The 26038-nt window shown below is 36.3% G+C and overlaps 1 protein-coding gene across 1 annotated transcript in view; it reads left to right on the top strand.

Annotated features, from left to right (window-relative positions):
• The window catches only part of LOC121378836 (phospholipase B-like 1), a 32878-nt gene extending 7043 nt beyond the window's left edge, over positions 1-25835 (top strand). The window contains exons 2-10 of the mRNA XM_041507173.1: positions 5971-6196; positions 8636-8861; positions 10631-10792; positions 11673-11817; positions 13518-13718; positions 14958-15098; positions 16404-16589; positions 18503-18609; positions 21760-25835. Coding sequence (XP_041363107.1) covers positions 5971-6196; positions 8636-8861; positions 10631-10792; positions 11673-11817; positions 13518-13718; positions 14958-15098; positions 16404-16589; positions 18503-18609; positions 21760-21936 — 1571 coding nt within the window. The 3' untranslated portion in view covers positions 21937-25835. The remainder of the gene's footprint in view (positions 1-5970; positions 6197-8635; positions 8862-10630; positions 10793-11672; positions 11818-13517; positions 13719-14957; positions 15099-16403; positions 16590-18502; positions 18610-21759) is intronic.
• The last annotated feature ends 203 nt before the right edge of the window (positions 25836-26038 follow it).

Below are 26038 nucleotides of genomic sequence, written 5' to 3'. Positions count from 1 at the left end.
ATGTACCTTTAAACACTGACTGACAATAAATGTTGGTAATGCACCTTTAAACACTGACTGACAGTAAATGCTGGTAATGTATCTTTAAACACTGACTGACAGTAAATGCTGGTAATGTACCTTTAAACACTGACTGACAATAAATGTTGGTAATGCACCTTTAAACACTGACTGACAGTAAATGTTGGTAATGTACCTTTAAACACTGACTGACACTAAATGTTGGTAATGCACCTTTAAACACTGACTGACAGTAAATGCTGGTAATGCACCTTTAAACACTGACTGACACTAAATGTTGGTAATGTATCTTTAAACACTGACTGACAGTAAATGTTGGTAATGTACCTTTAAACACAGACTGACAACAAATGCTGGTAATGTATCTTTAAACACAGACTGACAACAAATGCTGGTAATGTACCTTTAAACACTGACTGACAACAAATGCTGGTAATGTACCTTTAAACACTGACTGACAATAAATGTTGGTAATGTACCTTTAAACACAGACTGACAACAAATGCTGGTAATGTATCTTTAAACACTGACTGACACTAAATGTTGGTAATGTACCTTTAAACACTGACTGACAATAAATGCTGGTAATGTACCTTTAAACACTGACTGACAATAAATGCTGGTAATGCACCTTTAAACACTGACTGACAATAAATGTTGGTAATGCACCTTTAAACACTGACTGACAATAAATGCTGGTAATGTACCTTTAAACACTGACTGACACTAAATGCTGGTAATGCACCTTTAAACACTGACTGACACTAAATGCTGGTAATGCACCTTTAAACACTGACTGACACTAAATGTTGGTAATGTACCTTTAAACACTGACTGACAATAAATGCTGGTAATGTACCTTTAAACACTGACTGACACTAAATGTTGGTAATGCACCTTTAAACACTGACTGACAGTAAATGTTGGTAATGCATCTTTAAACACTGACTGACAATAAATGCTGGTAATGCACCTTTAAACACTGACTGACACTAAATGTTGGTAATGCACCTTTAAACACTGACTGACAGTAAATGTTGGTAATGCACCTTTAAACAATGTTGGTAATGCACCTTTAAACACTGACTGACAATAAAGAAAGAAATGTTTTATTTAACGACGCACTCAACACATTTTATTTACGGTTATATGGCATCAGACATGGTTAAGGACCACACAGATTTTGAGAGGAAACCCGCTGTCGCCACTACATGGGCTACTCTTCCGATTAGCAGCAAGGGATCTTTTATTTGCGCTTCCCACAGGCAGGATAGCACAAATCATGGCCTTTGTTGAACCAGTTATGGATCACTGGTCGGGGCAAGTGGTTTACACCTACCCATTGAGCCTTGCGGAGCACTCACTCAGGGTTTGGAGTAGGTATCTGGATTTAAAATCCCATGCCTCGACTGGGATCCGAACCCAGTACCTACCAGCCTGTAGACCGATGGCCTACCACGACGCCACCAAGGCTGGTAAGACGGCCTCAGACCACAATTAATTTCGCTATATGTTTCTATATAGCCTTAGTGGCTATAACATTTTTATTAATATCAGCAGGCCCGTGAAGTTTTGTATGTACCTTTGCCTGCATGGGGGACACATACCCTGAAAAGGACAACCCCTGTTGTCCAGCTCTTTCTCCCAGCATATTGGTTGAAACAGACACACCCTCTAAACCAGGCTGGAGTACACCCATTTTACACAAAAAGCACTACTTTTGCATGGGCCGGAATTACCACAAACAAGTCTTCAATGTCAGCAAGTTACACATGTTTACAAACTACATGCTATCCCCTGTCACTTCAGTCAAACAGTTGCCACTTCATAGCTGTCTGCCATGAAATAATCACAGTCAAACAGCAAACTACTTGCGCGGTCAAATTTCCGGATTTTGGACAACCAAATGGGAAGATAACTGTAATCTGAGGCCTATCAGTCAATTTTTCCTCCTAAAAACTGGCCCACACTAATGCATTCCAATGATATACATATTAAAGCAATGCTCAGTAAGTATCGGGATGTCACCTTTAAACTGGGAGTATACAGAGGCTGTGTTAAAACACCTACCACAGTGCCTTGCCATGGCCAATTTTAGCAATGGAAACTTCAAAATGTAATAACTTTATCAAATTTTGGAATTTCTTCATACAATGAGCAGCTATTTTTTCTTCTACATATGTTCTATCTGCACAGTGTTGTCTTGGAAAGATTTTGAAATATTTAAAGGAAAAAAAATCAATCATTAGATTTTACTTCATTTTTAATGAAATATTAAACTTAAATTTAAATTTTTGAAAAAAAAACAAAATCTAAAACTGTAAAATTTTGCATTTTAGATATGATAAGTGGAGGCTTAGTAAAGATATGGTGACTGAATTCATGATACATTATTAGAAATGTGTCAGAGGGATGGTGAAAGTCACAAAATTGGGGCCATTTGCAACAAATTTTTACACACTTATTTCAGTGAAAATTAGACATGATAGGCCTCAGATTCAATTTTGACCTGCTGTATTTACTTAATCTACTTCATTTACTGTATTAGACATGTAGCCACTTTGTAAAAGGCAAAACAGTCCATATAAATGCATATTAATATGAATATGCCCTACAGATATTACTTAGGTATACACCATAATATGTTTTTTGTTGATGACAACTTTGAAAATGAAGATTTTGTCACAAAATGCTGATATAAATCCTACCAAGAGGTACTTGCACCATATTTTTCAGTTTCCAGTGATAACTGTTAACAAGTGTAGTCATGTGCCAGTGTCTTGGATACCTCAGTGTAGTATTTCTTGATTGGAAGGATATTTGTAGTAATGACCACTGAATATGCATTATGGATTATTCTGCCATATGTATTACAAGCCAAATGTTAACCTTTTTGGCACATTTTCTGCAATAAACTTGACAAGTATACCAGCATCTGATTACTGAACACAATAAATACATTCAGACAGCATAGAATATTAGGCTATTAGATTTTCTAAGGATAAAAGACCATTTTTGAAAAATGACTGAAGTGTGTAATTTACATAAATGTAGGTGAAATGTATTATTAGAGTACTTAATCTTGTTAAAAACTGTATACTATTTATTTAAAGTGTTTAATTACATTTAGTAGTGATATATTCATTATATTTAGATCTTCTGTCCAATTGCAATAATTGAGAAACTTATTAAAATTCAATATGTAAAAAAATTTAATTAAATCTCAGTATTGACTAACAAAATCCAACTTTTGCTCTTTTTTACCAAATTATTAGCTCAAAACTGTTAAAAAATATTGCAACAACCTGTAGTAACATCAGAGGTCATTTTATGCTATTTTGGAGGATATTGAAATTTAAAAATTTTAAATTTTAATTTTAATTTTTAATAAATTCAAAAAAAAGTTTTTTAATTTAATAAAATATTTAGAAAATAAATAAATTAGTTTTCATATTCCTTGTGGTATTCACAATCAGTCTGTAATTTCACCTCTCTGGTTATAATACTTTCATCAGAATCAAGCATTTAACTGGTGTAATGTGTGAACTATATCAGGCCTCGGACCACAATTAATTTCGCTATATGTTTTTATATAGCCTTAGTGGCTATAACATTTTTATTAATATCAGCAGGCCCGTGAAGTTTTGTATGTACCTTTGCCTGCATGGGGGACACATACCCTGAAAAGGACAACCCCTGTTGTCCAGCTCTTTCTCCCAGCATATTGGTTTAAACAGACACACCCTCTAAACCAGGCCGGAGTACACCCATTTTACACAAAAAGAACTACTTTTGCATGGGCCGGAATTACCACAAACAAGTCTTCAATGTCAGCAAGTTACATAAGTTTACAAACTACATGCTATCCCCTGTCACTTCAGTCAAATAGTTGCCACTTCATAGCTGTCTGCCATGAAATAATCACAGTCAAACAGCAGACTACTTGCGCGGTCAAATTTCCGGATTTTGGACAACCAAATGGGAAGATAACTGTAATCTGAGGCCAGACTGACAATAAATGCTGGTATGCACCTTTAAACACTGACTGACAATAAATGCTGGTAATGCACCTTTAAACACTGACTGACACTAAATGCTGATAATGCACCTTTAAACACTGACTGACAATAAATACTGGTAATGCATCTTTAAACACTGACTGACAATAAAAGAAAGAAATGTTTTATTTAATGACGCACTCAACACATTTTATTTACGGTTATATGGCGTCAGACATATGGTTAAGGACCACACAGATTTTGAGAGGAAACCCGCTGTCGCCACTACATGGGCTACTCTTCCGATTAGCAGCAAGGGATCTTTTATTTGCGCTTCCCACAGGCAGGATAGCACAAACCATGGCCTTTGTTGAACCAGTTATGGATCACTGGTCGGGGCAAGTGGTTTACACCTATCCATTGAGCCTTGCGGAGCACTTACTCAGGGTTTGGAGTCGGTATCTGGATTAAAAATCCCATGCCTCGACTGGGATCCGAACCCTGTACCTACCAGCCTGTAGACCGATGGCCTGTCACGACACCACCGAGGCTGGTCTGACTGACAATAAATGCTGGTAATTAATGTACTGACAAATACTAGATCTAAGGAACAGCTACACTCATGCCATGAGTTCCAGGTTTAGGATCAGTGAAATCATGATGCAGGAAGATTTTTTTTTTTTATGATAACCCTCCACATGTTCTAAAAAGTTTGTTTTATTTAACGACGCCGCTAGAGCACATTGATTTTTTATCTTATCATCGGCTATTGGACGTCAAACATATGGTCATTCTGACACTGTTTTTAGAGGAAACCCGCTGTCGCCACATAGGCTACTCTTTTTACGACAGGCAGCAAGGGATCTTTTATTTGCGCTTCCCACAGGCAGGATAGCACAAACCATGGCCTTTGTTGAACCAGTTATGGATCACTGGTCGGTGCAAGTGGTTTACACCTACCCATTGATACTGAGTACTGATATTTAAAAAAGATACCTTGAAAAAAACCCATCTAGTTATAAGGGAATTCTGGTTTACAGAGTCCATCCAGTTGTGAGGGGTTTCACTGTATTTGAATTGCTGTGTCACATAAAGTGTTACACTCCTGGCATAATTTTAGCAACATAATGCTCATTTATTTTGTGAGGCATGCATGAAGTCTTTTTTTCACACAGTTTACATCTGGAGTTGACACATAACAGAGATTTTGTTTTATAGACGGGGAACATTTTGTTTTCAAAATCTTGGTTAGCAATATTTCTTATCGGTTGAAAATTGATTACCAACTACTGTTTAATATTTTAAAGTTGTGTAGCTATCTCTCTGACACTTGCGTAGTGAATCACGACATGATAATTATGAACAAAACGTTCCCTGTTAGAGGAAGTGGAACTGAGAAATAATATTTCTGTTATTTAGAGCAAAATTTATGAAATGAGCCGTTTTAAAACTTTTCATCCACTGGCCTATTATTATTATTATTATTTTTTTTTTCACCTAGGGGCCTATTATTATTATTATGGGATGGAGGTGTAAAATATTTTGGGCTGAATTTAACAAAGCCTGCTTTCTTAAAAGTAGATGTTTAAACTTTGAAGTAAATTATAACTACAGTGAAACCTCTCAAAACCAGACCCTCTGTAAACCGGAATTCCCTCAAAACCAGACATGTATTATGGTCCCTTTTTAAATATCTGTACATAAGAGAACCTCTCTAAAACTGGACTTTTGACTTGGTCCTGAGGGTATCCGGTTTAGAGGAGTTTCATAGTATATCTATGTTTAGTTGCATAAGTGTAAACAAAAACAGGCTTTGGAAATTCGGCCTTTTAAGTTTAAAATCAGTAACATTCACCTTAATAATGAGTTAATTTTAATAAATAAAAAAAAAATACAGACCACAAGTAATAGATGCACAGCTGATAGGTTTTCATTTATTATTTTTTTCTAGACAGTGGGAAACTACAAACAGGTAGTGTTTACTGCAAAGGTGGTAAATGTTCGTATGTCGATGGTGTTATTGACAAGAATGGATCAACTGCCTTCGGTCAGTACAACGACACGCTGCTGACGACGGGATGGGGCATTCTCGACATATCTGCGGGTGTCGGACCGAAAACGGATAACTATGACATCATGTTTGGAGCGGGACTTCTTGAAGGAATATTCACAGCTGAGTATGTTGGACCTTTTGTCGAACAATGTATACTATTTTGGTTATGACATCTGTTTTTAGTCCCCTACCAGGCTAACCAGAGAGGACAATAGGTTTTGTCTTCATCCATTTGTCCGTCTGTCTGTCTGTGTGCCACATATAGTTTTTAGGACCTTTTGTTTCCATCTGTACGTTCATCTGTATACCATTTTTTGTTTCGTAATGCCTGAAGATAACTGAGCTGAAATGGCTTTATCATATAGCAGTGGCATAGCCAGCATGAGGCAGACGAGGCAAGCACCTCGTCTGAAATTTCCCCAGATACATACATACATATATAAATTATATATTATATATTATATATATATATATATACACACAGTCAAACTTCGATCACTCCACCTTCGATCTCTCGATCTGAAATAACGGTCCCGGCTGAGTTGCTATACAAACTAGTAATAACGACCTTCGAAAACTCAATAACCTCGATCTCTCAACCTAATTCATTGGTCCCGCCATAAAGATTTAATAGAGTATGCACCTCTAAAACTTGATAAACTCGATCTCTCAACCTAATTCATTGGTCCCGCCATAAAGATTTAATAGAGTATGCACCTCTAAAACTCGATAACCTCGATCTCTCAACCTAATTCTTTGGTCCCGCCATAAAGATTTAATAGAGTATGCACCTCTAAAACTCGATAACCTCGATCTCTCAACCTAATTCTTTGGTCCCACCATAAAGATTTAATAGAGTATGCACCTCTAAAACTCGATGCGTGTGGATTGATCAAACTGTTGCTGCCGATAGTATTTTAAAGATGAATGTATGTCTCGGGTGGTCTTGGCTGTCGAGGATTAGGGTGATACTTACAGAATAATAGATCGCCGACTAAGTGGAACGAAATGATCCTATGTTTGGTAGTCAGTGTTCATCCGTGGTGGAAAGCCTCGCTATGTAATACTTAATTACAGACACAGTCTGGTTAACTTCAAAGAGCATTTGTAATAATTGTTAGCGCTGTTTGTTTTTGCTCTCAAAGGCGTGAATCGTGTCAAACTTTAGCTTTTCTATTTGTGTATCAGTTAATGTTTATCAATTACCAGTCATTTAGTTATGTTAAAAATTGATACATCACAGATCGAGCAATCAGGGGAAGGACCCGGTAATGTGGGGTTTGCCAGATCGGTTTTAAAAAGTTCTGCTTTTTTGTCATCCAAACAATCTTGCATAGGGCCCAGAAATGGAGGGTGGGTGGCCAGATTGGAGAAAGAAAGTAGAGGTGCGAAGCGTAAATAATTTTGTGTAAAACTAATGTACTTAGTGTTATTCGGCATTCAGTGTTTTATTTGTTAGTTACGTTCCGCCATGTTTTGACATCTGTAAAATACGTCAACATTACTTTTTGTTATTTATATATGTATGTAAATGCCTTCTTTTTGCGTGTTTTTTTTTTCTGTCAATAAATACATGTAGCCTATATGCCCAAGCATATATTTCAAATTCATCTGGGTGATCTTTTTTGTTTTATTAACTTACTTTTACAATATACGCAAAATGAATGTATGACAGGCGTCAAAGATGCCAACAGCTGGGGTGGCATGAGATGGGGTGGCATGAGGTGAGGTGACTGATATATTAATTCGCCTTTCAACTGGGGATGTATAGTTTTTAGAGTTCAGACATAGGCAGCGAAGCGCACGCTTCTTACAATATTAAGCGAAATAAACCAGCTGCAATGCAGTTTCAAATTTGAACTCTTATATGTTAATTTCGAAAACTCGAACTCCCTGAAACTCGAACTATTTCCTCATCCCCTTCAAGGATTGAGTTATAGAAGTTTGACTGTATATATAAACCCACAACATTTTACCATTGGTAGCAAGGGATCTTTTATATGTACACTATCCCACAGACAGAATAGCACATATCACGGCCTTTGATATACCAGTCGTGGTGCACTGGCTGGAATATATATATATGACAAAAAACATTAAAGATACTTGGTAAGTGATCAACGTAACATGGCAAACGAACGAAATCAAACCCAAACCTTGATTGATATTGTAAATTTTGAAATATTCTGGTAAAGCGTAACTTTTTCACATTTTTTTCATGTAGATTTCAAAACTCAAGTGACATCCTGCAACATGCTTTGAACAAATACTTTTTAGGAACTGATGACCTTTGACCGGCTCTGTTTCTGTGGAATGAGGCTAAATTGGAACCACTATTAAAACGGAACCATTTTCGTTGGCCAAAATGGAACAGATTTAGTTATAATGACACCTAAATGTACAAGTGAAAATGGTACCTTTTTTCTTTCATTTTTTTTTTCTTTTTTTTTTTAGTGCATTCCAGGGATCGCCTTTTTTCATACTATGGAATTTTAATTTTTACTACAAGTAAAAACTTTTACAACTTATTTTTTAAATAATAATAAAAAAAAAATCTTTACAGGAGAATTTATCAACACTACCAGAACATACGTGGAGTGTTCTTCAGCAAGAAAACATCGGATGTGGAGATGAAAGTTCGTAAGTGGCTGTCGGAACAGGATACCTGGCTGCGGACGATGATAAAGAAACACGGTTATGATGACCCGTTCTGGCGACATGTCGGTTACATCATGGCTCAGTTTGACGGACTTGTGGAGGGTTACAATGTCACCATGGGAAAAGATAAGGTATTTCTGGTTTGAAGAAATTATTCACATTGAGTTATGTTTTGGTACCTCATATGTATGCAGCGCTAGCTCTGGGCCTGGCTGTTGCCAAATTTACCAGTTGCGAAGTTTAGAACCAATTGGCAAATTTTGTATTTTTAATTTGGCGAAACAATTTCATACGATAATTAACGGTTTGTTAGAAAATAACTTTTTTTGTTTTTTTTGTCGGTCTAGGATCGATCCCCATCGATGGACCCATTGGGCTATTTCTCGTTTCAGCTAGTGCTCCACGACTGGTGTAACAAAGGCTGTGTTATGTACTATCGTGTTTGTGGGATGGTGCATATAAAAGATCCCTTGCTGCTAATCGAAAAGAGTAGCCCATGAAGTGGCGACAGCAGGTTTCCTCTCAGTATCTGTGTGGTCCTTAACCATATGTCTGACACCATATAACTGTAAATAAAATGTGTTGAGTGCGTTGTTAAATAAAACATTTCCTTCTTCTTCTTGTTAAGTTTTTGAAGTTAATAGATAATTTGGCAAGGGACATAAACATGATTGGAAATGTTTCCGCTCACCCAGAGCTAGTACTGTTAAATTATTATTACCCACGTGGTTAAAGATATCTTGGTTCATGTCAAAGTTTTACATCCCGCTAGAATGTCAAGTGGGACGTAACACCTTGATGTCATTTAACTGGCGGACTATCACCGTACCGGAACGTAAATCAAACAAGTTCAGTCATATAAATTAAAATCAATTATGGGTAATAAATAGAATATTAAATTCACAACTATTTCATGTCATGTTTATGTCTCTTGTGAAATAATTTTCAATGTCACTCGCTAAAGATTATCTCAGCTGAAAATTATTTCACTCTGGATATAAACATGATAAGAATTGGAAGCTTGTTTAATATTCTATGAATACAACTGTTCTCCCTTCCCCTACCCCAACTCAAAGTTTTAAATTCCCTTTAATTTAAATTTAGATTCGTCCTTTTCATTAACTATTACAGTTCTCCATTTCTATCCATTTCATGTCTCAAAATTGCTGTTTACCAAATGCACCAATTGTAGTTTTTGAAACCTATCTTTTGACAAAATTTTGTATTTTATAATATTTGTTACTTATACAAATTAATCCATGTACAGATGTAATTTTATTCAAGTCTGACCTGTTCCATTTGATTTCTTCCTATTTTGACATTAACTATTACTGCCTATCCCCACATTGTTGTCTTGCCAAAGATACTTTCTGTATAAAACTTGGCAATAACTGGAGGGGACCATAGGTTTCGTGTGCATCCTTCTATCTATCTGTTTGTCATGCAGTCTGTCTGTCCCACATAATTTTCAGACTTTTTTTTATATTTTGCAATGCCTCAAGATACTGAGTTGAAATTTTGTGTATAGTTTTATTATGTACTGTTAGAGATGAAGTTGTGATTTTCATGGCGATTTACACATTTCTGACAGAGTTATGGCCCTTGAACTTAAGAGATAAAAACATTTAGTTTTCCAGACTTTTTTTTTGTAGGAATGCCTCATGATATTGAGCTGAAATCTTGTGTATAGTTTTGCCATCTATGGTCACAGATCAAGTTTGACTTTCATGGCAATTTACACATACGTTATTTATCAGTTACAAAAATGTGTTGGACCTGGTAGGGGACATGTAATGCTTTAGCAGTACCCTCAGAATGGTTGGGGTTTTTTTGGTGTTTTTTTTAATTTATAGGAAAAACAATTCATATTAAAATTTTGTTATTATATTCTGTATTTCAGGCTTTGGATATTTTTGCATTTCAAGTTCTGAATGGAGTTGGTGATCTGATTGATCTTATTCATGTCGTTGCCCCGGAGACATTCCCTGTTTGGTCGAAGATGTCCAAGGCTGAAGCAATGTCTTATCTGGCCCATCAAGGCCATTGCTCAGCTCTTATTAAAGTAATATTTACAAACCTCTTAGTGCGTCATTCTAATAAAGTAGAGGAATACCTGCTACTGTTAAACATGTTCACAAAGATCTCTCTGGACTCTAGTGCTTGGATGTCGTTAACCCGTTTGTTCATTCGTTTGTTTATTCATTCATTCATTCATTCATTTATTCTATGAACTCTGTTATATAGCAGTTGAAACTGAAATAAAATATTTGTAAACTACTTGTTAATTACATGGGAATGATTACACAGCAAGGGAGACAACTCTTACATTCATAATCAGTGATAGATTGTTAAAACAAGAGTTATTTGTACCTTTTTGGGGGCATTATTTACTCAAAGTATTTTTTCAATTTTTTAAAATGTTTCTTCTATTATTTTAAATCAAATGTCATAGCCAGTAAGTAGTATCGTAAACTAAATGACTTGTGTACATGTACAATCAATATATATGATTATAATATAGTCAAAATTCAAAGTGTAGTCTTAGGTTTACAAAATAATATTAATTTCTCAAGGAAATCCTTTTTTGGTATGTTCCATGATATGTAAAAAACAACAACCCCAAAAACCCAAAATATATATATACAATTAGTAGCAAGTGACTTTTGATGTGCACTTCCCGACATAGTAGCGGTAAGCACTTTTTGAAACATGTCGGATATATATATATCTGACATGTGATGTTTCAAAAAGTGCTTATTGTGTCGGGAAGAGCAAATAAAAAGTCACTTGCTACTAATTGGTAGAAGTAGCTTATTTATGAATCGGGTTTCATTTCTAATGCTTTAGACCAAGAATTAATGGTATGTGCTCCGATGTTTTACAGATATTTCTTTGATTAAAACCATAGCTGAGATCTACATATATTTATTTTCTGTTTGTAGGTGATGGGAGCATATGAAAAATTCTATATGTCACACTCCAGCTGGTTTGCTTATGCTGCTACCATGAGGATCTTCAAACATTATAACTTCAATGTAGATGATCCAAAGACAAATGCAAAGAGATTATCATTTTCAAGTTATCCTGGTACGGTTTAAATTGTTCTGTCTTTTGTTGTATCTGAATGGATGTTTTTGAGAGAGACTGGTTTTGATTCAAAAGTTTAGAACAACACTTACCTGTGATGGTTTGTATATTAACTTAGTATCATGGTATGACATTGTCCGTCTGTCCTTCTGTAGGTCCGTTCATAAACATTTTGTTTCCGGAAGATATCTTTATTATCAATTCATATACAATGTAGGATCATCAAACCTTGTATTCATGCACAATTTGGGATGGTGGTTTGTTGCATACCTTACCTTTTCACGTATTACTGCACATTAAGGGAAATCCTTGTCTGGACCATATCTTCCTTATCAATTCAAATAGGATCATCAAACTAGGGCCCTGCGAATCTCAATTTTCCGGTCGAATCTAATTTCAAATCAAATATTCGAAAATGTTCGAATCGAATTGAATTTCGAATCTCGGTTACCTTGGAGAATAATCAAGTGTATCAGGTGCAGTTCATGAAGGAATATATATATCTATATTTATTTATTTATTTCTATAAAAAAGGTTAATTTAAACAGTCTGTTAATAAAGTAATATTCATCTCGTACTTAAAAAAATAAAAATAAAACATCATTCAATTAGCCTTGTAGCAGTGTAGTACTGTAGGCAACGAGTCTACATTTGGGCTAATGAGCAACTAATCAGCAAACTAAAAAATACATATGATAAGAGTATTATTTGGTTAATAGGTTACTTATACATATTTCCTGCTTTGTCTTCCACATGTTTATTGTTTATTAATGTTAACGGTTGGCCATATAGTTTGTCCCTCTTTTTCCAACTGTCCGTACACTGCAATATTCGAAATTCCGAGTACACAAAAATTGAATCGAAGGTTCGCAACGATTTCGAATCGAATCGAATATACAAAGCTTCGCAGGGTCCTACATCAAACCTTGCATGCATGTACATCTTGGGGATGGCGGTGTATCACATACCATAACTAGGTCATTATGACCGACTTTTCACTCATTACTGCACATTAAAGGAAATCCATGTCGGTGCCAGGGCCATATATTCCTTATCAATTGATATAGAATCATGAAACCTTGCATATAAGTACAACATGGGATGGCAGTATGTCGCATACCATAACTAGGTCACTGCGATCTACTTTTGACTAGCATTTCATGTACCTCACTAGTACTCTTGTTACTCTGTCACAATAATTTTAGAATTATGAAAATTGATGGAAACCATCCATTCATTCATTTATTTACTTACCTTAATTGCTAAAGTGTTATTTAACATTTATTCATTCAATTATGTATTTTTGTTTATATGCTAATGTGGAGTTAAATCATTCATTAATCCATACATTCATCAATTTAAAAAAAAAATAATTAATTGTTATTTTATTATTATTTTTTTTTTTTTAAAGTTTATTAACCCCAGAAACAAATTTGGTAGTGTCAGGTTGGGGTCCTGATATTACTACCTTACAATCATGTTATAGACTAGCCATTGTGCATAATATATAAATAAAAAATATATACATGAATATACATTAATATGTAATATATTACACTAGTAATTGACAAGCGAATAATTTTTTATTTTTTTATTAGGTCATCCAAAAATGTATTTGTTTAGCCATTTATTTATACATTATATCTAAACAACTTGGTACTTATTGCAGATCAGTATGTGAACGTAATTTATTTTTGCAGGTTTCCTAGAATCTCTTGATGACTTTTACCTGCTTGGTAGTCAGATGGTTATGCTACAGACGACAAACTCAATACTCGACAAATCATTATATAAACATGTTAAACCCGAATCTGTGTTGGCATGGCAACGAGTGAGAACAGCAAACATGATGGCAAATTCAGGCCAGGAGTGGGCTTTGACTGTGGCACAATATAACTCTGGTATGCAGTTTAATAATTCTAGTCTTCTACAGTTTTCTGATACAAAAGATAACTGATTTCGCTATTTTATATTCTAGTTGTGAAGTTTCTTTGTATATCATTTTCTGTGTCCTGAGTTTACAGTCATTGTTAGATGTTTTGGACTAACAAGTCCGAACTAAAATTATATATCAAATACATTTTATTGTCTAGAATACCAGTGTCTGAACTAAACACTTCTGGGGCAATTTCACCATTTCATGGCACTTTGTTTTCATTATAGACAAAAAATTAATAGAAATAGAAATAAATCTAATTAATATGCTTGCTTTAATAAATGAATAGCAAAATATATAACAGGTATATTTTATTAATTAATAATATATTTTTTTAATGTTTTATAGACTGAGGCAGTTTTTGAATTAATTATTAAAAAAGGCCATACCGATTAAGGCAAGATGGCACTACCCTATTGTGGCATAGTACCGCACCTTGCTAAAACAAGCTAGGGAAAGCACTGATCATATTTACAGGATATTAAATGAGCTTCCGTTTCATATCAGGTTTATCTCTCGAGTGAAATAATTTTTATTTGTCACAAGCTTTAGCGAGTGACAATGAAAATTATATCATGAGGAACATAAACATGATACGAATTGGTAGCGAGTTTAATATCCTATTTATTACCCATAATCGATCTTAATTTATATCACTCAACTCGTTTGGATGACGTTCCTGTAAAGCTGTAGTGCGTCAGTCGATGACGTCATGAAGTGTTACATCCCAGTTGGCGTTATAGTGTGACGTATCACTTTGATATGTACCAAGATATTTTTAACCATATGAGTAATAATCATGGTAACTATGCCTTGCCTGCATATTGGTTGATGGATCCAACATCTGTAGACAAATGTTGATGTTCGTTTTTAACACATCTCTATTGCTTAATGTGTGTTAAAGCTTCTCAGTTTCGTTTTTAACAGAGCTGTTTCGCTTGATGTGTGTTAAACATTCTCAGTTTCGTTTTTAACAGAGCTGTTTCGCGTTGATGTGTGTTAAACCTTCTCAGTTTCGTTTTTAACAGATCTCTTTTGCTCGATGTGTGTTAAAGCTTCTGTTTCGTTTTAACAGAGCTGTTTTGCTTGATGTTTGTTAAACCTGCTCATTTTCGTTTTTAACAGAGCTGTTTCGCTTGATGCGTGTTAAACATTCTCAGTTTAGACTTGACACAAAGCATCAACAGTTATTCTTTTATTTCAGGCACTTACAATAATCAGTACATGGTTATAGATCTTAAAAAGATTTTCCTGGGAGAGAACATCTTGGATGGTGCATTGTGGGTAGTGGAGCAGATACCGACACTTGTTAAGTCAGGAGATCAGACACAAATTCTTAGAGCAGGTGAGAACTGTCTACATGGGCGGGAGTGTGTGTGTGTGTGAGAGAGAGAGAGAGAGAGAGAGAGAGAGAGGGGAGAGAGAGAGAGACAGAGAGAGAGAGACGGAGAGAGAGAGAGACAGAGAGAGAGAGACAGAGAGAGAGAGGAGAGAGAGATCGTGTGTGTGGTGGGGGTAGGGGTGAGTTGTAGGCATCCCAGTGCTCTATGTTTGGTGGATCTGCTAAAGCCAGTTTTGTAAGATTGTTATTTTTCATTGAATTGTTTTAATTTAAAGGTACTAGCTGATTTACATCATGGCCAAAATTACTTTTCGTTTCAATTTAACCTGGCCACAAACAAATGGCATATTACCCTAATTTTTTTTTTTAAATGTAAACATGCCTAAAAAAATTAAAACCAAATTTCATTTACTAGCGGAAATTTTTATTTAGACACAGATATTACATATGTTTTCCACCCATACCTTTTTTGAGGTCAAAGATTTTTCTGTTTACTTTATTTTGGGCCCCAGATTCATCACTATGTAAATAGCTCATAATAATTTTATATTCTTAAGTTAGTCATGCAAAGATTATGTGTGGGATAGATTAATTTGTAAAAAGCAAACTATGGCACTCATACCTGTGACAAATTAACTTTAAGAGACGCATGTTAATAAAAGCATAGTATACAGTTTGTGCTTGAATTATAGGATTAAACTTTCTCAGTGAACCCATTCTCAGATACCCCCCACATTACAACTAGTGCTCCACAGCTGTTGTATCACCAAAGGCTATATGTGCTGTCCTATCTCTGGAAACGTTCATATAAAAGATCTCTTTGCTGCTAATGTAAAAATGTTGCTGGTTTTCTCTAAGACTATATGTTACAATTATTAAATATCTGACATCTAATAGCTGGGGCGGGACGTAGCCCAGTGGTACAGCATTCGCTCGATGTGTGGTAGGTCTGGGATCGATTCCTGTCGTGAGCTCATTGGGCTATTTCTTGTTCCAGCAACTGGTATATACGACTGGTATATCAAAGGCTGTGGTATGTACTATACTGTCTGTGGGATGGTGCATATAAAAGATCCCTTGCTGCTAATCGGAAAGAGTAGGCTATGAAGTGGCGACAGCAGGTTTCCTCTCTCAATATCTGCGTGGTCCTTAACCATGTCTAACGCCATATAACCGTAAATAAAATGTGTTGAGTGCGTCGTTAAATAAAACATTTCCTTCCTTCCTTCTAGTAGCTGATGATTAATAAATCAATGTGCTCTTAAAAATAGTTTTTGAGATAACCCTATGAAGTTTGTTTCCTTTCAGGATATTGGCCTTCCTATAACGTTCCATTCTTTGAAGAGATCTATAACAAAAGCGGCTATCCACAGTTTGCTGAACGGTTCGGTGCAGAAAACTCTTACCAGATGGCGCCACGAGCAACAATATTCCGCAGAGATGAAGCCAATGTTATCGGCATGGACTCTATGAAGTATATTATGAGATATAATGGTTAGTGGAAATATAGCTTAACAGTATAGTTAACAAGTCTGGTAAACCTTAAAAGACTGAGCTCGAACATCTACTAACTAGTACCTTCACTAATTAATTGGAGAACTCGACAGACTGAGTATCAAAAATACATTATTTGTATTATTTTTACTTGTGAAGTAAATACTTGTATTTTACACAGACAGTTTAAGATATTGGTCGTAGGCTATTATATTTTTACTAGTGAAGTGTTGGAAAGCTTTTTAACTAGGACCTAATCCATACTTTATAATCTCTTAATTGTTTGGGTAAAATATCGGTTTATTCACACTCACTTGCCATAATTATGTGTTCGCACTCTTTATTCTTATACACTTGTAATACAAATTGTCACATAAATAGCCACAATACCCTTGCTGTTTTATCAGCAGGAGTAGTCTACGTAATAATATGTTAAACATCAAATAGATGTGCTGTGATGTTAATAAACAAATAGTCCTTTTTTTCCATTGATGGATTTCATGGATACTTGCACCAATATTCCCCTTGACATAGTTTAGTGGTACAGCACTCGCCTGATGTGTCGGTGGGCCCACTGGGCTACTTCTCGTTCTAGCCAGTGCTCCACAACTGGTGTAACAAAGGCCATGGTATGTACCATTCTGTCTGTGGGATGGTGCATATAAAAGATCCCTTGCTGCTAATCGAAGTGGTGGCAGTGGGTTTCCTATCTCAATGTCTGTGTGGTCCATAACGATATGTTCGATGCCATATAATCATAAATAAAATGTGTTGAGTGCGTCGTTAAATAAAACATTTCCTTCCTTCCCCTTGGAGCAAGATGACATAACATGCCTATTTCAGGCATCGAAATAAGTCGAGAACGGTCGTTCAGGTTACCAGGAGGTTACCACATGTAAGAAAAGTCGACAAAAATGTCAACGTTAACGGTAGTTTCGTTTCTGAACGTAAACCAGACAATGCATTCCAGTTTTCTGCGTTTCATTTTCTCGTAAGGATTTGCATTGATGTTCGCGCGTACTTGTGCAATTGCAAGCAATTATGGTCAGGTCAGGTCATAGGGTTTTACGTGCACATTCAGAACAAGCTGTTGTAGCGCACGCCTGTCATGGGCACAAGAGCTGGCCTTGGCCGGCTCCTCCGTCCATGACAGGACGAGCAATTATAGTTTATCCGCGTTTAAGTAGCGTCCACTAGATGAATTTACTTCCGTGTTTCGTTTTCTCGTACGAAATTGCACCGATGTTTGTGCGCACTTGTGCAATTGCAAGCAGTTTCGGCAATCCACGTTTAAGCTTCTGTCGCGGGTCAGGCCCCTGGATATCCAGAGACCGGACCCGCGACAGACATGCTCGAAACTCCAGTGGTATATGAGCATGTTAATACATTTCGGTTTCGGTTTCCGCGTTTAAGCAGCGTCCACTAGATAAATTTACTTCTGGATTTCATTTCTCGTACCGATGTTCGCGCGTTGCAATACAATTTCAGAATTATTATTATCTTTCATTGTTGTATGATAAAATACGAGAAAATAGAAAACAGAACATTTTTATTTACATCAATTTATCTATTCAATTGTTCAGTTATTAAATATGAGTCACATACTTGTAAAGAATTATATGTAATACATTAAGAACAGCCATCACATACAGAATGAATCATAAATACATGTATACTACAATAATCATCTGGCACACATGCAAGGGCGTTAAAAGTAGTAGTAACAGGAATTCAGTTCTAACTTTCATATAGTTGTGGTAACCTATGGGTTACCAGGCTATATTTTGTGGTAACCTGTAAATGGATTACCAGACACAATGCTTATTTCGATGCCTGCTATTTGTAAAATCCCTATTAAGATAAGAACACGTGTACTGATAACATGATCTACACATGTATTTTATTTGTTTCAGATTACACGAAAGATCCCTATTCACAAAGTAATCCTTGCAACACAATCTGTTGTCGAGGAGATCTTGAAAGTAAGAATCCCAGAGCGGATGGATGTTACGATACCAAGGTCAGTGAAGTGTAGCACTGTCCAAGTTGTGATTGGCTCATTTCATCAGTGTCTTGCATAATTTTCACTGTCTACTACTATGTTATCTCTACCCACCAATATCTCTACCCACCGTTATCTCTAACCACCAATATCTCTACCAGGACTTCTAGAATTTTTATAAAATCCACTAGCCATGGGATCATTGATTAAAAAAAATTATTAGCCACAATTAAAAATTCACTAGCCCTACTTTACTTTAAGTTAATACAATTTTGCTAAATAATAGTCAGTGTTTCTGCCAGAAAGAAATTTTTGGGTATGGAACTGAATGCAACCACAATCAACAGGGGGTATGGGGGACCTCCCTCTACCCAACGATATCTCTACCCACCGTTATATTTACCCACCGATATCTCTACCCAACAGTATCACTACCCACCATTATATCTACCCACTGTTAACTCAAACCAGCATTATCTCTACCCACCGATATCTCTACCGACCGATATCTCTACTGACCGTTATCTCTACCGACCGATATCTCTACCCAACAATATCTCTACCCACTGTTATCTCTACCCACTGTTATCTCAACCCACCGTTATCTCTACCCACCAATATCTCTACCCACCGATATCTCTACCCACCGATATCTCTACCCACCGTTATCTCTACCCACCGTTATCTCAACCCACCGATATCTCAACCCACCACCGATATCTCAACCCACCATTATCTCAACCCACTGATATCTCTCTACCCACCGATATCTCAACCCACCACTGATATCTCGACCCACCGTTATCTCAACCCACCGATATCTCGACCCACCGATATCTCTCTACCCACCGTTATCTCAACCCACCATTATCTCTACCCAATGATATTTCTACCCACTGATATCTCTACCCACCGATATTTCTACCCACCATTATCTCAACCCACCATTATCTCAACCCACCGTTGTCTACCCACTGTTGTCTCAACCCACCGTTATCTCTACATACCGATATCTCTACCCACCGTCATCTCTACCCACCGATATCTCAACCCACCGATATCTCAACCCACCATTATCTCAACCCACCGATATCTCTACCCACCGATATCCCAACCCACTATTGTCTCTACCCACCATTTTTTCAGAACAGTCTGTCTTATGTCTTTTTAAATTTATCATCATGAAATATTAGCATATTGTATGGCTTTGCTAACATTTTATGCTTGCTAACATTTCCTGATCTGCAGTATTTTGTTTTAGTGGCTTTGAGTTCAACAGACATTATTTAATGTTTTGTATTTTGTTTCAATGGCTTTAAGTTCAGCAGACATTATTTAATGTTTTGTATATACTACTTAAAAGAATTTAAGGGTCAAAAATTTATAACCAAATAAGTTTCAGAGTGTATTAGATTGATGATGTAAACTATACCAATTTTTTTATTTATTGTTCCATATTTACAAAAAAACACAAATAAACGTCACTGTATACAAGAAAGTCACATGACATGCTGTCAAAGTTGAAGGTTGTCAAACATGGATTTTACACATTAGAACATTCGTTTAATAGTGTGTGAATCCACCCCTGGCGCGAATACACTCGACACATCGTTGCCTCATGCTGTTGATCAGACGTCTGAAGAACTCTTGGGGAATGGCCTGCCACTCTGCCATAAGAAGTTGACCCAGATCATGAAGGTTGGCCGGAGGGGCATGGTTATCCCGAACTCTCCTGCCTAATTCGTCCCAGGCGTCCTCTATTGGGGCCAAGTCAGGCGAATATGCTGGCCAATCCATCCTGGCGATACCTTGTTGTCTGAGAAAGTCCGTTACCACCGTGGCGCGGTGGGGTCTGGCATTGTCATCCTGCAGAACTGCCCCGCCGCCAATCTGCTGAAGGCCTGGGAGAACCAACGGCCGGATAATCTCATTCAGATAGCGGATTCCATTCAGATTGCCATCCACTACATAGAGGGGGGTCCTGTGGTGGATACAAATGCCGCCCCACACCATGACGCTGCCACCACCAAACCGGTGACGTTGTCTAACGTTAACGTCAGCGAAGCGCTCCCCAGGACGTCTGTAGACACGAACCCAACCGTCGTTGAACTGGAGACTAAACCTGGACTCATCGGTGAACATCACTCGACCCCACTGAACACGTTGCCACCGCAGATGAAGCATGCACCAGTGACGTCTGGCCGTTCTGTGACGTGGTAGGAGTGGTGGTCGAACAGCCTGGCGACGGCAGCGTAGATTATTGGCTCTCAGACGATTGCGTATGGTTTGATCAGACACTCGAGTTCCAGTCGCAGTCCGCAGATTGTCACGTAATCGGCGTGCAGTGGTTGTGCGTTGACGTAGAGCCATATTGGTGATGTAGCGGTCCTCTCTATTTGTAGTGCTTCGGGGTCTTCCCGAACGTGGACGATTTCGAACAGAATTCGTTGCTTGGTACCGTTGCCACAGTCGGCCAACGACACTCTGACTGACACCAAGTCTCAGAGCAACATTTCTTTGCGTATTGCCATCCTGAAGCCAAGCAATAGCCCTTCCTCGATCTTCGATAGTCAGTTGAAGTCGTACCATTGTCGAATTTGGAGTGTGCACCGTACACGAACGCAAGCTCCAATTATACGGAAATTCAGCATTGGGAACATGGAATACACGTGCAAAGCGTGCAAATGAAGCGCTTTGTTAAAAAGCAAGTTATGGGCACTTAGCAGACCTTTCGCTTTCGCCCTAATTTACGTGCAAATGTAAGCATGTTTTCGCCATTAGAACTAGTCGACAGTGTCAATGACAGTGGATTTTAATTCATTTATGGGTTGCTTAGACCCACTTTCGTCAAAATGGAACAATACCATGCGTGACATTATGGTCTAGCTAATATAATTGACATTCAGAAAATAATGTCGAAAATATCGTCTGACCCTTAAATTCTTTTGAGTAGTATATTTTGCTACAGTGGCTTTAAGTTCAGCAGACATTATTTAATGTTTTGTATTTTGTTTCAATGGCTTTAAGTTCAGCAGACATTATTTAATGTTTTGTATTTTGCTACAGTGGCTTTAAGTTCAGCAGACATTGAATGTTGTATTTGTATTTTGTTTCAGTGGCTTTAAGTTCAGCAGACATTATTGAACATTGTTTGGTATTTTGTTTCAGGTGTCAGATCTGAAAATGGCATTAGCATTTACAGCTGATATTATTAATGGTCCCACTCTGGGCGACAACCTCCCGCCTTTCAAATGGACATCGGTGTTCAATGAGTCTCACATTGGTCTGCCAGAGACCTACAACTTCAAGTTCATAACTACCTCTCCACTCTTCAAAGACGATTGAAAAAGGTCCAGTTACATCAATAAAGAACATTTCTCCACATACCTGTATATGATGCATCTTCGAAGAAGAGTATGGATGAGGTGTGATAATTTTCATAGTTAACCTTGATTAAAATAACGTCATGTGGAATTTTAATGTAGCACTTGAGTGGCACCTGTTTGTTAAAAATGTTTATAACTTTTAAGTGTTTTATATAAATGTATTACATCAACAGGAAAAAAAATGTTTCTCTATTAATTACTATGTGCGTATTATCTTTCATGATGAATTAATAGTTTGGCTGTGTATTAATTGCCTGAAATACTAACATAATCCTTTTTACACTCTGTCACGTTTAACACTACAAACAACTCTAATAATCATAATTACATGTTAATGATTCCAGTCGTCACATATATCTTTGAGCTGAAATATGTTGTCATCACTCTTGTGACCACTGACTATCAAAAAATGCCAAAATTTGTTTTCCTCTTTTTTCTCATCTTTATGCCCTTTTTGTATTAGAGTAATTTTGACTCTGCTTTGACCATGGCTCAACATAAACTGCGAGAAGCTTGTTCATGTTAGGTGCCTTTGAAAAATCTGAGAATTGTAATTGGACCCATATTCACGAAAAGGTGTAAAGTTACGTCTACGACAAGCACTTACGTCTGCCGTAGATTTACGTTTACATGCAAGAAGCACCTTATTCTCAAAGACGGTCGTAAACATAAATGTAACTTAGTTGGATGTAAATTTACGATTGCAACTCTCTCACCTGAGAAATTTTAAAAAAAGATTTAGAAAAATGTCTACCGGGTAAATAACAAATGCGCAAAGCACAATTTCGTTTGTCGTCTGCTAACAGTAACATCGCAAATGGAGAACCATGGCATTTTGGTATTGGTGAGGATCTGCGTTTTGATACAAACTTTAGGACATTTTTAAAAAGGAAAAGATAACTCAGGAGAAATATGGCTGAGTCGAAAACATCCGTTCGATCACAAACAAAATATATGTTCAATCCGTGGACGTTCGCCATCACAAACTGCTTCAATTATTGGAAATGTTGCTATTTTCCGCAAATAATAGTAAATAACTGCGATCGTGCTTGATTTATTATATGTACACGACTTACGTGCAGAGTTAGTTGTAACAGGAGGCACTCTTATATTTACGTCCAACTTTACACGTAACTTACGTTTGTTTTTTCGTACATAGCTCTTCAGTCGTAGATTTACATTTACGTGTAAAACTAGACTCCAGTTCTGTAAAGGTACCTCTATGCTACATTGTATGTTGAAGAATGCAAGCACTTAAAAATTGTTTGACTGGTTCCATCCTTTCACATTGATTTAACATTATTTGGTGCAAAAACAAGTTTAAACCTTTCACCCCAAAGTTGCTGCACTGTATTACTGGTATCCATTATGCTGAAGTCGTCTGTTTGAAAATGGTTCTTAGTGCTGAAAGGGTTAATGAATGAACTCAGTGCTTGACCTCGTGGACATGCAACATGTACCTATGCAAGACAAAAATTATAAAATGTATGGGTGGGGAATAGGTAAGAGAGCATTGCTTTTACACTTTTGTGAAATTCTAAAAAAATGCAATGCACACTCTGGTAACAAATTGAAAATTCAGACCATAACTATTTATTTATTGATTGATTGATCAAACCATACTTTATTGGATTTTAAAATGTACTAGGCCCTCTACATTTTACGTATAATTTATAAAGATAATTTTCAGTTACATGTGTAAGTAGCCAGATGAAATAAAATTTAAAAATGATATGCATGTCTTTCAGCAATTTAAAACTTGTATGGATATGCTGCAAGTGGTCTAGAAGGAGTCACATCATGCTAATGATATGAAGAATTTATGTCAATCACCTATTTTAACCTGGACTTCATTTTAATGTTTTAAAGTGTATTTGTATTTGTTATATGTATGTTATAAATGTTTTAGTTAACGCACAATTTTTAATTGACGAATATATTCATGATTGTTATATAGAATTTTTAATATTAAAATTTGTTTTACTTGATCGTTAGGATTTCACTCGCTACAAACCACTGTGGCTGCATACATGTGTGTATTATGAATTATTTTTATATGTTTTAAAATTTTAAATTGACCTTTCAAATTAAAGGAAAGGTTACAATGTAATAAACATTTTGATATAATGCTACATATAATTTTAGCTAGTCGGTTACAAATGACAGAAGGAAAGGGAGAGAAGGAAAGTGGAAGAATGACTGAATGTTTAAAGACACCAGCACAAACTGAAACTTGTACTGGATGACAAACAATATCATTAGAGGATATTGAAACCAGAGCCGTATTAACGCATAGGGAACAGCAATATGTTTGGGGGGGGGGGGGCGGGATTTAAATCGGAATCTACTAGCTCTTTAATCCAGATCCATTCGCCAATTCTCCCACCCCCCCACCTCCCCAAGTAGCCTAGTAGAATCTAATTTTATATTATGGTTTTGGATGTGTGGAGTGGGCGGGGTGTGGGGGGGGGGTGTGGGTGCAGAAAATATCAGGTGTCCTAGGGTGTGCAAATATTCAAACATGTCTCTGATTAAAACATTACTGTAGCCATTGGACGTGATTTTAAAAGAATGAATTATGGACATTTTTCAATATGTCTGGCTCTATACTGTATACAGACATACATGTAAATATGTTGATCTGAATGAATGAATGTTTAACGACATCCCAGCACAAAAATACACATCGGCTGTTGGGTGTCACAAATGGTAAGTATATAAAAATATTTATATATGTGTTGATCTAAAAAGCCAGTAGACGCTAGTAATAGGGAGATGTAATTAATTATTAGTCCTATAAAGGCTGCAAATAAAGCAGGGTAAAATTTGTAACTACATGTATACTAACTGGGACAGGACCTAGCTTAGTCAGTAGAGTGATCGCTTGAGGTGCCATAGTCATGGGGTTCAACCCTCTTGGTGAACCCATTGTTTTTGTTTTTGTTTTTGTTTTTGTGTTCTAACCAATTACCCACCTGTCTGTGATAAAATGCATATAAAAGATCCCTTGTTGCTAATGGAGAAATGTAGTGGGTTCCCTCTGATGATTGATTTAGAAGTTTTTTAATGTGATATCCAGTATCCAATAATTAATTAATTACTATGCTCTAGTATGTCATTAACTAAAACACATTAATGTTTCATGTATACTTTGTGTATATACATGTAAGCCACATAATAAATGTATACTGTGCTGTGTTATCGTATGTATACCTGTATGTATATACTTCATTGTGTTCATACACCGAACTGGCATTATAATAATACTGGTAATTTAATCTGGTAATGTAATAACTGTTATTGCAGTTTTTATAAAGGTATTCCTTTACCTCGTCTCTAAATCTTCGAGTGAGAAGAGATTTCTCACTGAATGTTGCTCAAGCTTAAACCTTTAATATGTTATATTAATAGCATTGAATTTTATGAATGTGATACAACTACCGGTAATAGTATGGGTGGAATGATGTGAATACATGGTGAAAAGGTTTTAGGCCAGCTCATTGGGCCTGAATATCCTTTCTGGCCAGATTTGCTCCGTATTCTTATTTTTGTATGCAAGTGTTAAATCAATATTTTATTATTTTAAAATGAAACTGTCCATGTTTTAACCATGTCACACTACAAAGCTAGCCATACCGTTAATATTTTGTCTCTGAAATGTATAAAGATATATAATGCAATTTTATTATGCTTTAAGCATATACATGTATCATATATGTTGTGTACCATGATTCGTATAACTTTTAAATACCATGATTCGTATAACTTTTAAATACCATGATTCGTATAACTTTGAAATACCATGATTCGTATAACTTTTAAATATAAATAAACTGTATTATATTCATTACATTCAAAGTGCTTTTGTGTGTACTTTGTTTGGAAATAAACATATATTGTTGTTAGAAAACAAAATGAGAAATTGTTTCACTTGAATTTTAATTTTTAAGAAAGGAACCAGGTGAGCACTTTTCCACTGGGTTACATCCTGCTTAATGACAATGACTTAGAAAGTTCCCTTCACATTTATTCACACATTAATATGTTCAAAACTTGGTTTG

Source organism: Gigantopelta aegis, chromosome 8, assembly GCF_016097555.1.
Source record: "Gigantopelta aegis isolate Gae_Host chromosome 8, Gae_host_genome, whole genome shotgun sequence".
Classification (NCBI taxonomy): domain Eukaryota; kingdom Metazoa; phylum Mollusca; class Gastropoda; order Neomphalida; family Peltospiridae; genus Gigantopelta; species Gigantopelta aegis.
Note: the sequence above shows the minus strand (reverse complement) of the source record. Positions and strands in the feature narration are given on the sequence as shown.